General features: G+C 31.5%; 1 protein-coding gene across 4 annotated transcripts in view; it reads right to left on the bottom strand.

The window, feature by feature from the left end:
• Window positions 1–16,644, bottom strand: part of USP25 (ubiquitin specific peptidase 25) — a 136,900-nt gene that overhangs the window by 12,742 nt on the left and 107,514 nt on the right. For 2 of the 4 annotated variants that reach the window (XM_038581247.1, XM_038581250.1), the window contains exons 19-21: window positions 13,110–13,223; window positions 11,544–11,639; window positions 1,586–1,764 (exon numbers count right to left, since the gene is read on the bottom strand). In XM_038581247.1, coding sequence (XP_038437175.1) covers window positions 1,586–1,764; window positions 11,544–11,639; window positions 13,110–13,223 — 389 coding nt within the window. The remainder of the gene's footprint in view (window positions 1–1,585; window positions 1,765–11,543; window positions 11,640–13,109; window positions 13,224–16,644) is intronic. The other 2 variants (XM_038581248.1, XM_038581249.1) reach the window with 2 other exon arrangements.

Here is a 16,644-nt window from a genome sequence, read left to right as displayed (position 1 = left end):
TCCCCTTTCAAATGGCATTGTTCATAAATAGCAAAAAAAGGAATCCAAAATGTGCCTATCGTCTCAGTCTCAGGTAACAGAGACATTCTAATGTATACAATCATTGTTACAAAGAAATCTCCACAGAATATATTTAGTTAGCACAGGGATCTTATTCTGTCTTTCTAGTGTAAGAGAAACTAGGCTATCAAAACAAACTGACCAATTTGTAGTCCTCAGAACAAAAATTATAAAGGAATGAGAAGTCAGTGTGATTATCCCATTAATATTTTCCCCAAGTGCAATAGTATATATATTCACTGCAACATGGTGTCCCAACAAACCAAATAATAAGGGTCATAATCAGTCATATTTCTGAGCTCTTCGCAGTGGTTATATGTAAAATAAGTGATGCTCATGCTAATATTAATAAAATTGGAATAACCAACATTCACTGAGCACTTTATTGTCTATCATATATTGTTCAAATCATTTACTTGTATTATTTTACTTAATCCTAAATATTACAGCAGACACATGGTAAAACAGGAATTAAATCCTGAATGCTTTGTTTTTCTCATATTCTCTGCTATACATATTTTCAGTATTTTTGAGATATTCATGAAAAGATAATCAATTATTTCAGAATTAAAAGATAACATAAGTGTTTCTGTATTCTAAAACAATGTCCAATACTTGGATTTTTATCCAAGGTTTACATTTTTTAAATAGTATTCATTCTAACTAGATTATATTTTAATTTTCTAATCATAGGAAAAAATTCTAGGAATTTTATACAGATTTCTAGGAGAAAACATTTTTGGGTAAACCAAAATACAGTAGATACTGACATAACATGGGTTTTACAGGTCCATTCACACACAGATTTTTTACAGTATTGTGTGTTTTCTCTTTCTTATGATTTTAGTAACACTTTCTCTTCTTTAGCTTACTTTACTATAAAAATACAATATATAATTTAACCATTTTAAGGCTTCTCTTGACGTCAGAAGGCATTAACCTATTTTATTTGTATATACAATTAAATACTTTTCTCCAGTGATTCTCAAACAGAGTAATTTTGCTCCTCAGGAGATTATTTGGCAATATCTAGAGACACTTTGGGGTGTCACCACTGGAAGGAGGTACAACCAGTATTTAGCAGGGCGAGGTCAGGAACACTGCCAAGTCTCCTACAAGTTATAGGACAGCCCCCTACAATAAAGTACGAACTGACTCAAATATACATAGCACAGAGATTGAGGAATTCTTTATTTTTCTAAAATACTGAATCCCAAAAGGGCAGTGATTATAGTATACTCTTCTGTATATCTTTATGTTGCTTAGCTCAGTACCTTGGTCAATAATTCAAATATACTAAAACAATCTAAATTATTTTCAGCTCAAACTTTTTAAAGATCACAACTATAAACTCCAGAGAAATTATAAAGCAACTGTTCAAATTAAGTGAAGTCAAGTTTTGTGCTGTATTTATTGAAATAGGTCTCTGTATAGGTATAAAATAAGCATTAAAAAACTGCATTGAAAGCTATTTTAAAACGACAATTTGAGTATATGAGTTAGATATTTCATATTTTTAAATTACCTTTCATCAAAACTCAAATTTCTATCTCCAAATTGTTCTAGCAATGTTTTCTCAATGATTTTCTTTGGTGCTTGGTTCTGGATAAAATAAACCACTACATGATGTAAACGATAATCTGTTTCTGGTGGGGTATCTTCTTGGGCCAATTTAACCAATCTTGAATACTCCAACTTAATTGCCTAGAAAATATAACAAAATGCCAATTTGGGGTAATTATAATAATTAAATCCTTCAATACTACAGTTTAATTATTCTTGTGTCCAAATACTTTTTTTCTTTTAAAGTATTACAAAAATACTGTCCCATATTACATAGTTGAAAAGAACTTTGTAAAACTGACCATATGTGTATTTCCTTATCCCTTCACTATAAAAATGTTTTTTGTTTTCATGTAGAGAAGTATTACTAAACAATACACCTAACCTTCCTATATGAATAATGCTGTAAAACTTACTAGAGTCTGGTCGTCTAATCAGAAGCATCATAAGACTGAGATACTAAATAACTCTTACCCTATGTTTTCCAGTATCAGTTTCATTTAAAAATTTTATTTAAATCCAATTAATTAACATATAATATATTCTCAGTTTCAGAGATAGAGGTCAGTGATTCATCAATCTTGTATAATACCCAGTGCTCATTACATCACATGCCCTCCTTAATGTTCATGTATATCTTGAATATCCCTAATTTTAGGGTTGGAATACATGTTTCTGGAAAACCTATATCTGAAAGAAAATAACTGACTCTTACAGGCATAATACTACTACTGTAATTACCTTTTAGCTGAAGGATCCAAAAATAAAGAATGAAAAAGTAAGCCCTCAGACTTTAGTTACCATAGAATGAATTCCGTGTTGTTTCAAAAATATTTGAGTTTTATCAGTGTAATAATTAATGAATATTATTATTACCACCTTATGCTTGAGCTTCCTTTTTCTTTATAAACAGATGATCTCAAAAATTTATAACAGGAAATAACACTGATACATGTTTTACACATAAGCAAATCATCTGGAAATATTGGCTCATACAGAAATAAATGTAAGTTTACATATCAAATACTGCTGTATACAAGAAACATGTATTATTAAAAATAATATTTTTATAATATTCATTTATATTGGACTTATATCTAAATCCTAGCTCTGTTTACCATAAAACGTTTTGGGGCCACATGCAAAATATTTTACAAAAAATCCATGCCTTTCTTAAGCAATTTTGGCCATCCAGACACTATGCTATATTTTACAGAAGGGAAAAAAAATGTAACTGACAAACATTAAGTGAAATATTCTAGTTATACATTCTTATACTTAATTAAAGGCAAGGCTATAAGTCCTTTCTATATAGCTTAGTATTATAAACAGAATTATTACTTTATAGCTAACATAAATTATGCTTTTTTTTTTTTTTTGGTTATACATGCCATTTTAAAACCTAACTGGTGTGGTTAAAAATAGTCTTGAAAACTATATTTTCACATGTAGGATTATTAAGGTCACTTTAATGCATATGAAACTAGCACACATAAGCTTTGCTTAGAACTCTAAAATCTTCCCATTTTTCTAATTTGAAAATAAAGGGCACATGTTCATTTAATAGCCAAACTATACTGAATTTGAGAATAAATATAAAACAAAAACAATCAACTGTTTTTCTTTATTATGCTCTTCAGACAGTGACTGTCATAGACTATCACACGTTCTTTTGATATTCAAATATTTCAGGTATCATGCTTTTGGTCAAAATTAGTATGACCAAAATATATTTGTATTGAGTCTCTTAAAGTGAAAGTGTAGGTTTAGAGATAAGGAATTAAAACACTAAATGGTTATACATATATTTTTTACCTATATTCAAAATAGAGTCTATGTATTTTTTAAGAGCAAAGAGATTTCTATTAGCAAGCTGCAATATTATCCCTCTTTTATTCTAAAATTATGTTCATCTCTTATATTTATTCTATTTAAGATTCTCCCAATTTGTACAAGTAAATGCCAAAGTTACAATCTATAGATAGTTAAACCAGTAGAGGTAAAAAGACACATTTAAATTTCTACAAAAAATTTTTCAAACATGCAAAAATCACTTTTTGCCAGCATAAATTATTTTTTTATAATTATCAATTATTTTTATGAACCTCCTTCTAAAAAAGTTTTCTGATGTTTAAAATACACTGCAATCATATCTATTCCTTCGAAATTTCAACAGATGTTCATGTCAGTATATTTAGCAGAGTTCTTCACCATTTATCATTATGAATAAAGTTAACACTGCTGAGCTGTCAAATTTGATACATACTACTTCCTCAGAATCCTACCCTAGAATTATGTTTGTCCTTTCCATACTCTGGCTGCCTGTGAAGATAATTATTTAAGTTAACTACCAAAGATACTACAATGAAACCACCAAACATTTATAAAATGAAATGTAATACTGGTCATTAGGTCTTTCACTAAACCTTTAACCTGGTCCTACTATCAGGGCCAAAGTTACCCATTCAGTCTTATTTCCTATGACTCTTCAAGAAAGATTCCTTCCACTTAAGTAAGGCTTGTCTTCCCACAGATGCACACGGGTCCTTGTTTCTTAAGTTCTCTAAATACACGATGTCCTTTCTTGTTTGTTCCCCATCTATTTATAGATGACCCTTTCAACAAGACTAATTTCTCTCTCTTTTGAAGTCTTAATGCTCTTATCTCTGAAATAAGGTTAGTTGACTTCAGAGAGTATGTATGTATGAGTGTGCATGTAACTATAGATATGTATAAATTAAGTATTTATAGACTATTTTTTAAAAAACTGACAGTGTACCAAAAGATGGAAGAAAATCTACTTCAAATTCCAAATATATAGGCTATATGATTTGACCACAATACAATTCAAATAGGAATTAAAAATAAAGACAACTTGCAAACTAACCTCTTAGGAATTAAAATAATACTGTCTTATTCTTGGGCCAAAGGAATCAAAATTATATTAATATTGGGATCATAAGATACCAAAACCTATGGGACATAGCCAGACTGGTAATCAAAGGAAAATTCCAATTTAATCAGTACAGGAAAAGTACATTTTAAGACACTGGAGGGAGTGGGGGAAATGAGAGAAAATAAACTAAAGTAAGGTAGAAGAAATAAAATATGTGGCAGTTAACAGTCAAACGCTTTTCTTTCCAAAAAGCTGGATGGAAAACCAAAGTATGGGAGAAAACTCCACCACATATAAGAAAGGCGACAATACTAAAAATATATTTTTAAAAAGCTTTAAAATTTGTTTTAAGTATACATAACTTTATGCCAATAAACTACAAATTTTTGATTAAACAGATGATCATCTAGGAAAATATAAACTAACAGAACTGCTTTAAAGGGTAGAGAAACTACCAAGTTCTTTAAGAGACCCAGTAAAGCTACAGAAGAACTGAAAAGGTTGTCCAAGATCTGTACCCAATAAAGGAATCAGGCCCATTATTTTAGAGCTGTGCTGTTACACCAAATCTTCAAGGACCAAATGATTTCTTGATCTAAACTACCTCAAAGCCTGAGAAAAGGGAAAAATCTTCTGAATGACTACATAAGGCCAGCATAATATGAACACAAAATACTGACAAATATAAAATAGGAAATTATAGACCAATTTACTTATGAACACAGATGTCAACCCTGGTCTATTCTTGATAAACTGTATTGTATACTAAAAGAATATACAGAAACAGTGTTTATAATGTTTAAAAAGAGGAGAGGGTCAGTGATAAAATCTTTACGTTCTAAAGATTAAGGATTACAAAGAAATCTGTTCATATCTCAAACAGATACATTAGAATATTTCTTTTCTTTTTTTTTTTTTTTACATTAGAATATTTCTAAATTCCAACAACAATCAGTTTAGAAGAAACTCTCAACTACGAATTTGAGAAAAAGTGTTTTTAAATTTGTAAAGAGAAATCTATAAGTTACTACACATCATACTTGAAAATAAAATACTTGAGACACCTTCATTAAAATCAGAAAGTAGGCAAAGAAGCATATTACTAACATTATTTTAATATTTATATTCTGAAAAGTCTGGTCAACCTAATAAAAAGAAAGGAAATAAAAATTATATTGGAAATTATCCCAATAATGAGATAATTATTGGGAATCAGGGTGCTGAAATAATGACAAGAATCAACTAAAAATTATTAGAAAATGAAGGTAATTGGGTACAATATAAATAAATAAAATTAATTAGCTTTCCCACTACCTACCCTACCAATAACTTGGTAGAAAAAGGAGAGGTGTCTCAATTCATAAAAATAAACTTTTTTTAATACATCTAGGAATAAATTAAGAAAGGTACAAGACCAGTAATAAAGTAAAATTATAAGACACACACTGGATTGAGGACAGTGTCCTGATATAAGCAGATAATAAATAAGTCACGATATGCTTTTCAAGAGAATGAGAAAAAATTACAGGATATTCATACAATGGAATAACATGAGAATGAACTACAACTATATTCAAAATACAGCTAAAGTTCCCAAACACAAGAAGTAAAAGCAGCCAGATAGAAAAAAGACCTGTAGTAAAAGATTCCAAGTGTATAAAGCATAAGAAAACTCACTTAGGTTGTTAGAGGTCCAGATAATGTCAACTTTTGGGCAGTGGAAGAATGTACTGAGCAACAGGAAGGAGAAACAAAAGGAGCTTCTGAAGTACTGCAGTGTTCCAGACCTGACTGGGATTTACTGGGACATGTTCACACTGTGGTCACTTACTACGCTGCACACTCGTGAGCTGTACGTTTTGGCATGTTACATGTTTTACTAAATGTACTTTTATGTCCTCTGAGTAAATAAAGGGGTAATAATAATAAGCATTTCAAAAGTAAACAACGTGATAAAGTTATGTCAACTAGGAACAACTGTTATGACTACCAAGAAAAAAAGTTTCATGAATACAGAAGTGTCAGTACTTCATTAAAATCCTAAGGACAGGGATCCCTGGGTGGCTCAGCGGTTTGGTGCCTGCAGCCCAGGGCGTGATCCTGGAGACCTGGGATCAAGTCCCACATTGAGCTCCCTGCATGGAGCCTGCTTCTCCCTCTGCCTATGTCTCTGCCTTTCTCTCTCTGTATCTCTCATGAATAAATAAATAAAATCTTAAAAAAAAAAAAATCCTAAGGATACTTTAATAGGTATACCCCTCTCCCCCCACAACAAAAACAAACAAGAAAACCCACAAAAATATTTTAATGTCTTCAAAATAAGTGAAAAAAGTATACAAATCCCATGATCACAATTATGAAATGACCCTCCCACCGCCACCGCCGTACATACACATACAAGCAACAAATACTTTGTGAGCACCTTCCTTGTGGCTTTTAAATTTGCTCATCATAGCAGTCTTGTACTGCCGTTCAGATTTTCATCTGTATATGACAAACACTTCTTTCTTTAAACCACTATAATTTGGGGATTTTCTGTTAACAGTGGAAACTAAACATAATATAGTCAATTGGGCAAAGAACCCAGGTAAGCATCTTTACTTCTTCCAGCTCCGCCTGCCTACTAACTCCCATACTATGTGTTTACAGGGAACAGATCCCATGCGGGAGAGCCGGCTTACTACAATGTCTGTAACTGCCTTGTGATTCTTCCTAATTAAGAAGTGAAACCTCAGCCAGCCCACTTACCCAGATATAAGTTTCATTCTCCAACTTATCTTTTTATCAGTAGAAAACAACATTTCATCACATGGTTTACCACTGACAAACATATATTAACACTTTAAAACTGATCTGACCAAAATACATAAGGAAGTCCATTTTTAGAAAAAGGCAGAGTTGAAAAACATCTCACATAACCAAAAAGCTAATATAAAATAGACTCAATAAAGATTTTTTTGGTAATGCAACAGAAGGCAAATATAGCTATATTACCATACTATACTATAATTATATGTAATTATGTATAATAAACTAAGCATTACAAAATAAAATTAAGAATCTATATTCTATATCTCATTTACGGAAACAGTAAGACAGAAGCAGCCATCATATGTTAGTTACTGTGCTACATATATATTTTGTGAATTAATACTGAATCCTGATATTGATTTGAATCAATTGCCAAGAAAACAGAACATGTTTAAATAGGCCAATCACTGTAGAAGAAACCAAAAAATTATCAAAAAATCTACAACCAAAAAAGGGCCTAGGCTCATCTGGTTTTACAAGTTCTAACTTTACTCTTATGGAATAGATAATTCCTATGTAAACCACACCAGAGTATAAGAAAAACAAAAAAAGCTTTCAAATTCATTTACTAAAGCTAATATAAGCATAAAATCAATCTTGATGAAGACAGCACAAAAAAGAAAAATACAATAAAATTTATTAATAGAGAATGTAGAAAACCCAAACAAAATGCTACTGAGTTACTATAGTGTGTACATTGAATCCATAAAAATAAAAATTTACTAAGAAAAATGCTTTAAGAAACTACTGAAAAAAACTTGTAATACTTTGGGTCAAAGAAGACTTTTGTATGGCAATGAAACTCCAGAATCCAGAAAGGAGTAGAAAGATTTGAAAGCACAGTGTTTTAAAACTTCTTTATGAAAAAAGATACCATAAACTAACTCAAATAGAAATGACAGCCTGGGTAACATAGGATATATGTCCATAAAGAGGATAATATATAATAAATGAAAATATGTATCTAAACCTTAGAATTCTAAAAGCAGGTAGAAAAGATAATATGGTAGATATAGTGCCTTCACTTTTAGAATGCCCACAATATATTTCTGAGTGATGTTAAGTTACAAAATAATATGAGTAAAATTTAAAAATGAAAAAAAAATTTCCCTATATATGCATGTTTGTATAAACAAAAGGAAAAAATCAGAAAGGCTATACACAGTGTTAACAGTGGTTACATAGGGCAGTGGCAGAGACTGCCTTACTAGTTTTATTTTAGACATCTACATATTAGTGAATGACTGCATTGTGTACATGTTACTTTAGTTATTTACATGACAAATTTTCTAAAATTATATATTATCAGCTAGAATTTTCCAAATGCTAATCATTTACCTATACTAAAAGCTACACATTAATCATAAGTAACTGATAATATTTACATAAGATTATATATGTGTGTTTGTGTGCATATATCTCAATTACAGATAGGTGAAAATAAATATACAGGGATATAAACATGGCAGATTTGCTGCTGCCTCAAAATCAGATGATAAACTGAAAAAGGGAAATATAGAAAATACATAAACGACAAGACACAAAGGGCATCCCCAGGTAATGGTGAATAAAGATCCCAAGATATTAGTTATACACTGGAGGTAAAAGAAAATCAATGTAGATTGAAACAGGTTACAAAGCTCTCAAATAGACTTCTTCTGGAATAGACTTATAGAAGATGTCTATTCCAGAAGAAGTCTATTCCAGGAAGTCTATTCCAAAATAAATTTCTCCAAGAACATTAAATTGACAGCAAAATATGAGGAGATTTAAACAGCTGGCAGAGAGTTTAGAAGTGCATCAGTAATCATATAGAAAACTAAGCAAATCAAAAAATAAAACAACTCCAAGGGAAATGAAAGCTGAAGGGGGGGGGGGAGTCAAAATAATAATGTTTATGACTCAGCTCAATTCTGAGTAGAATACATAGAAATAATACTACAAACTGAGAATTCTGATTTAATCCAAATGACAAAATTTTAGACACACTTTTGTGTGTGTGTGTGTGTGTGTGTGTGTGTGTGTTAGATGGAACAGTGGGAACTGTTGGTGGGGAGCGGAGACAGGAGAATGAGAGCTTATTGTTCATATCCCCCAGTAGGGAATTCAACAGGAAATGTGTAAACTAAAAATCACAAAAACTCAAGCACTGTGTTCACTGAAAGATATGGAATTCATGCAAAAACGATTAGATAAAATAACTGGAAGCTGTTACCGCAGCAGGGGTGCGAGTGGGGTGTATTGTTGTTTGCAGTATATATAATTAGCTGGCTCTTTAAAATATATACAGGCATTAATCTAAAAAGTGATATTTCCAATTCAACATAAAGATATCCAATTTGACCAAAAAGGTACTGTTACTCTAAATGACAGACTTTTCCAAGAGAAATAGATGAAAATTGTATAAGATATACACTCAGTGTATTTTAAGAAAAGAAAATGTAGACCACCTGGAAATAAGGTGAATTTTAAAGTTTTGTTTTGTTTTTCCAATAACAGCAGTTTTTCAACCATTCTTACTAAATAGAGCAATCAACTCATCCTGGGATCAGTTTGCCAAAACTTCGGCAGTTCAGCATTTAAAATCCTGTATTCCAGAAAACTCCTCAGTCCTGGACACACACCAAGATGGCTGGTCACTCTGATTCTAACAAGCTCAAAAGTGCTGATTAATATAAGGCTACTATGCACAAAGCCCTTTCTTGTACTATAGAATGAAAGAAATGGTAATATAAATAGCTTTTTGAAGATTGAGTTGGATGGGGGAAGAGCATAGAGAATTAAGGGAAAATTTTAGATTTTTAAGGTCTATAGCTTATTGTAGTAAACTATACCTCAATAAAGTCTTTTTGTTTTTTTAGAAAGTAACTCTTTTAATAGTGCAAGAGGTGAAAACAACTTGAAGTTTTTGGTAAATCAAAATAAGACAAAACATACAGTGTTTCGCCCTTCAAAAATATAAAACCAATAATATTTTAAGGAAAACACTGTAAAGATCTGATACTAAATGATGTGGAGAACAAAGGCAAAAGAAAAAAAAACCACTAAATTTCCTTACAACTTATAGCCCACTGACAAGCCCTTGAAATAGGTAGAGTGACCTTCCTCTAGGAACTCAACTGCCTTGATGTTAATACTTTGCTAAGGGCAAAGGCAACCTTATCTTAACATTAGCCTGACTGACGTCCAGAATCCTGTAAGTTTCCTTTTATATACAAAGATTCCTTTGGAAACCTCTTTTATCTCTACCTGCCCCCACCAAGCTATATGTTAGCAATTCCCCCACCAACCATATAACCCACTGATATATGTCTGAAAGGTCTCATGACTAAGGTTTTACTAGATGGTAATAAATGACCTTTTCCTAACAGCTACCTTCAAGGTCCTGGAAACCTTGCTTCTAAATTCCTTAGAATCTACACTGTCCCTAATGCCCTCCCAACTTGAAAGTGTATAATCAGCCACCCCTCAAAGCTCCAGTGCAGCTCTTTCTGCCCACAGGTCTAGTCCCCATGCTTTAATATAACCCCCTTTCTAAAACCTCTTTTCTGTACCAAAGGTGTCTCATGAATTCTTTCTTAACCATTTGTTCCAGAACCCCAACATTTCCACATCATTAGAGGGAAAAAAGATTTGGTTATGGAATAAGGCAACTGCTTGATGGTCTCACATTTCTCGAAATGACCAGGATACTAAAAATTAATTTGGAGAAAATGTAAGAGAATAAGAAACATAAAAATAAATGAACAAATCATATTTGAAACAACCAAGTGAAGAAAGCAGTTTAGAATCAAATGATAGTGAAATTAAAAAAAATATATATTGTAATGTTGACTAATAGTGTTACCAATGAGAAGAAAATAAACTATACCAGAAACAATTACTCAGTTCCTACTTTTGCTCATCAATACCTTTTATTCTCTTCAAATAAAAACACAATTCAAATTTCTGCTATCAACCCAGAGGTACACTATTAGAGTAACTCCAGTAAAATGTTTGTTTTTGGTTGAATTATCTGGGTTACCAAAAAAAAAAAAAAAAAAATCACTCTTAGATTCTTGCATAAAAGAAACCCTCAGAACATCAGGTGGCTGTGTCTAAGATAAAAAAAAGAGAAATTATACAGGAAACCAAATTTAATTCAAGGAAATAAAATATTTTAAGAAGTTCATTTTAAAAACATTAAAACATTAAATGAGAATATTAATTGTACCTTAAAGAACCCTGCTTCAGGGCCACACCTGTCATATACATTCCTGGATTTACCTATCGCCATGATAATACCTTGCATGTTCGGTGTCATCATGATCTGCCACAAGGAATTATAAGTAAGAGTTTTTGAAAGGTTAACATAAAAAGATATATCGAAAACCAAAATAGTTTCTTGACATGCAAGTTAAAAGTCTTTTGTTTTCCACTACTTATAAATCATCCATTGTATATTTTACAGCTAATATGATCCAATATGCCATCATCCATACAGGGCCACAGCTAGCTCCATATGGTGCCTTTGTGCAAATTGCAAAAAGGCATCCTATCTGAACCAAAGAATTCTAAAAAGGCACTTCCTTCTTGACAAATTAGAGAGTGGTGCTGAAAACCACTGAGAACTAGCAATACTCTTTTTGTTAAAAAAAAAAAAAAAAAAGTGCCTCTTCTTTAAGGTTTGAGAAGCTCAGCATGAGCTCAATTTCAGCTCCACTTTGGCCTGTTGGCTGGGCACCATCACCAGTGATGAGCTGCAGCCCTGTATCCATATGACTTAAAAGTTCCCGGGTACATGCACTGTTAAACTGTCACTCCAATCAATTACAAAAACAAAACAAAATGCATCTGCCAAAAGCATAAGCATTTGCACTAAAGATAGTGTTAAATGATTAATCACAATTCTGTATTTTAAAATGCCAGAAGGTTTACCCTAAAACAGCTAACTCAGGTGCTTGGTCAATAAGTTAACATTTTCATTAAAAACATTCCAGTTTCCATAATTTCCAGGCAGCAACATGATAATAAAATAGTTAACTGGAACAACACACTGCTATTAAGTATTAAATAGTTAAATGTGTCTGTTTTTGTAATAACTTATCATTCTTAGCTGTTCACGTTTTAAAATATTTGTAAACTGGAACAGCTCAAAGCACTATGAAGCTACTGTATTACAGCAATCAAGAGATTGCATCCATCATCTCTGATGTTCTGAACCTATAACCCATTTTTTGATTATACACTGAGAGTCACAATACATCTAACATCTGCTTCAGAAAATCCACCTGACCAGTTCCTATCTCATATAAACCAGCTTCTTATTCTCCTTATATATAGCCCATATTTTCTTACAGTGGCACAATAATATTAATGTTTTTGTGACACTTTTGGTTTTGGTGATTAGCTCTTATATAATCTCTTGATTGTAATTTTGGAGGAAGTCTCCGGGTTACTATTCAGAAACAGCTTTACTGGTCCTTCCTTTACATATAAAAAAGATAAAATTTAAGAGTCTATCAACCTGAGAATAAACTGATCATATGTCTACATAAAAGAATTCACTCCAGGAACATAAAATTATTCTTTTGACAAATTCCATAAGCTTTCTACTTAAATTTTCATTTGAAATTCAAAATTCTGTTAGCAGTTGGTAAGGTAATTTCAGACCATGGGTGGCCAAGCTGTATGTTATGCAGCAATACACATAAATGTGAAGGTGCAAGCATGCCCAAAGTACGTGTATTAAATAGCCAAAGTTAAGTAGGAATAGTGCAGAGGTCTACAACAAAGGTACCTCGTCATCATAACCCCCCTCCTTTGACTCAATCATGAATTTCCCTACATGAGGAATCGCCACCTCTACAACTTGCTGGTTAGAAGGTGGTTGGCTTGTGGTATTTTCAGGTTTCTGCAGAAAAAGATTATTGGTATGAACATTAGAAAAGAGAACAATGCAAATACCAAGTATAAAGGGCAGAGATTCCTGAGTCTAAAAAATATCTGCATTTGCTTAGTATTAAATTAAACCACCTAAAACCAACATTAGAAGTGAATGCATGGTTAAGTAATACACAAAGTCTAACTTTCCTTTTATGTTTCAACTACTTAATCAAGGTTTTTTTTTCCCTCCATAAAGCATTTTGGACCTAAATCTTTAAAAATAATAAATACTGGAGTTGCATTTTCTACTGCTGTCTATATGTTATAGATGAAGTTTTTGTTTAATTCTAATAATTCCATAAATCCTACCTTGATAACTCCCATCAAAATAAGACATGAGAGTTCGTAAGTTTTTTCTTTCTAATGGTTTTACCTTTCCATCCTTTCTAATAATCAATTGTATATCCAATTTATATTCATACTCTATTGTATTTAACTCACTCTACAGCCTCTGAGAGTCTTGTATGATGTATTTATAGAGAAGCGTCTGATGAATTCTTGCTTCTGAAAAGCATGCTGGAAAGTGACATCCATTTTTAACAACTCAATCAGATTTCTTTCTTTTTACTCTTTTCTTTAGTGACAAATTCTATAAATTTCCCTAAATTCATACTAACAGAGTAGAAGTCAGTGTGAAATCCAGAGAAGTCACTCAACTATACTAATGAAGTTCATTCAAAATAGTGTTCAGATTTCACAAAGGTCTTATTTTACTGAATAAATTTATAATTAGCATATTCACTACCTATGAACAAATTTCACAAGTACTTAAGGTGCTTAAAAGGAACCTGCTTAAGTAATTTCCACTTGCAGCAAATGGTTTAGGTTTCTAAAGCAAAAGAAAAACTTTAGTTTTGATATAAACAAGATGAAAGCAATTAAAGTGATTTTATTTCAATGTGAAATATAATTATAGAGATGAGCACATTTCATGACTTTCAGTAGTACATATGCAAAAAAAGAGTTTCAACAATAAAACAAAACTAATTGCCAAGACTGACACTGTCCTTTTTAAAAGAAATGCTACTTTTAAACATATTTAGAAAAGGTTTCCTTATTTTGAGTTCTCAACTTTTCAGGAAAAAAAAACAACCTGCAAGGTTGTTGTGATCATGAGAGATAATATTCTGTTAATTAAATACCTCATATCTGATAGTTATTCTATAATGACAACTATATTATATGAGAGATAATATTCTGTTAATTCAATACTTCATATCTGATAGTTATTCTATAATGACAACTATATTATACGTTCTATAATGACAATAATATTATAATAATACTATTGCGCTATTTTAATCTGCTTGCATTTAAATAACTATACTATATATAATATATATATTGCATTTTGAATATAACTATTATACTATATATAGTATAATATTACTATAATACATACCTAGAGAGATATGCTTATTAACCCATGACATTTAATTAATAATTTTTAATCCTTCTAGCATATGAAAGAATAATTGTGCTAGGTCTCAATCCAAAGGAGTGAAATTTGAGCAGGTAAATCAGGAGATCTATCTAGACTCTATAGTGAAACACTTCTCACAATCAAATCAATCTAAAATAATATTATCTTAAGAAGAGAGAATATAAATTTAAAGCAAGTAGCAACTGGGAAACATAAAATACTGATCCTTACAAAACAATATATTGCCTTTGAAAAAAAGTTGCACTTAGGAAAAAATGTTTTATAAACATTTTCAGATACCACAGAAGAGTTTCAACAGCGTAATACTGACAAGTTATATGATGCAAGTTGAAAAATTAAAGAAACTTTGGGTGAGTATAATAACTCTGAAGTATCACTCATCAAGTTTACATATCCAAAGGTACTATAAAAATTTTCCACATAAAGAATTTTAGGGCTCATTAAAGTACAAGTGTATTTATCTTTTTTCTAGTATTGACAGGCCCTATATAAATACCTTAGCAATAGCTAAACTTAAAAGGAGTTAATAAGTGCTTCAGTTAATAAAAGTTCCCAAATAATTGAAATACAAAGATTTTTATTAATTCTCTAAACTCTCTTAAGTGGATTGTTTTAAAAAGTGATTTCTCATGTAACGGCTATTAGAAAGCTATGTAACTACAACCACCTTGACCCCCTTAATATGCTCCTTATCTTTTAACCCAGTAAAATTTAACTATAGAGAGTCTATTCTAAAGATAGAAATGAAAATTTCTCCGTATTTCAATTCATAACAGCCTAGTTATAATAACGTAAAAGCAAATATACAATGGGGGATTGGTTACATAAGTAAGTCTTTAATTACTCAATGGAATAATACTCAACCATTAAATGTGTTTCACAGAGAACTTTTAACATAGGGAAATGGTTATGTTATAATGTTAAACGGTTACAACAAGAAAAGGCAATATATAAGCAAAACTGTATATGCAGTAGTACTTCAGCTAGAAAAACAGATCCCAAACCTGTACATAAAAATAAGAATGGGAAAAAAAATAACAACATATTAAGTGATTGGAGCTTTAAGAAGTGGGGTTACACATGCTTCTTTCTTGAAGTATACTTTTCATATTTTTCAAATTTGAAAATATTTCATTTAAAATTAAAGACATTCTTCTAAACCATAAGTTGTATAAACATTTAGAGAGTATCTCTCTATAGGGATTTCTTTTTATTTATTTATTTTTTTAGATTTTATTTATTTATTCATGAGAGACACAGAGAGAGAGGCATAGACACAAGTAGAGGGAGAAGCAGGCTCCATGTAGGGAGCCCGATGTGGGACTCGATCTCAGGACCCCCGGATCACGCCCTGAGTTAAAGGCAGATGCTTAACCACTGATCTACCCAGGCTTCCCTCAAGGAATTTCTTAAACTCAGGTTGGAATTTAGTATATTGTATGTTTGTGAAATGGTTTGTATTAAAGTAACAAAAAGAAACAGCAAATTAGTACCTTATGCTACATGCGAGGTGCCTTCAAAAAATAATCTCACAATCAACTCCATTGTATGTAAAAGCAAACTAGGTTTAGAAAAATTAAGCACCTTATTCATGTTTGTGTAACTAGTGAGAAATAAAACCAAAATTTGAAAACCCAAGACTATCTAATCCCAAAATTTCAACACTCTTTTCATGTATGCAATTTTAGTTTCTAAGATATACCTTTCAAGGGAGAAAAACCAATTATGTGGTTATTATGATCCTAAGCAACTAATCATGAGACTAAGAGGCTGCTTCAGACAGCCATGATTAACATATTCTTAGATATGTTGTAGGATTTATACAAACAACTCTGGCTATTGGTGCTACTCCACAAGATACGCCAAATGGAAAAATATTTATGCTAGCTGTCTATCATAATCTCTCAATGCCATCCTCCTTTCTCAAGTAAAAGTGAAGCAGTAG

The sequence above is a fragment of the Canis lupus genome, chromosome 31 (genome assembly GCF_011100685.1).
Source record: "Canis lupus familiaris isolate Mischka breed German Shepherd chromosome 31, alternate assembly UU_Cfam_GSD_1.0, whole genome shotgun sequence".
Classification (NCBI taxonomy): domain Eukaryota; kingdom Metazoa; phylum Chordata; class Mammalia; order Carnivora; family Canidae; genus Canis; species Canis lupus.
This window is presented reverse-complemented; position numbering and strand designations above follow the sequence as displayed.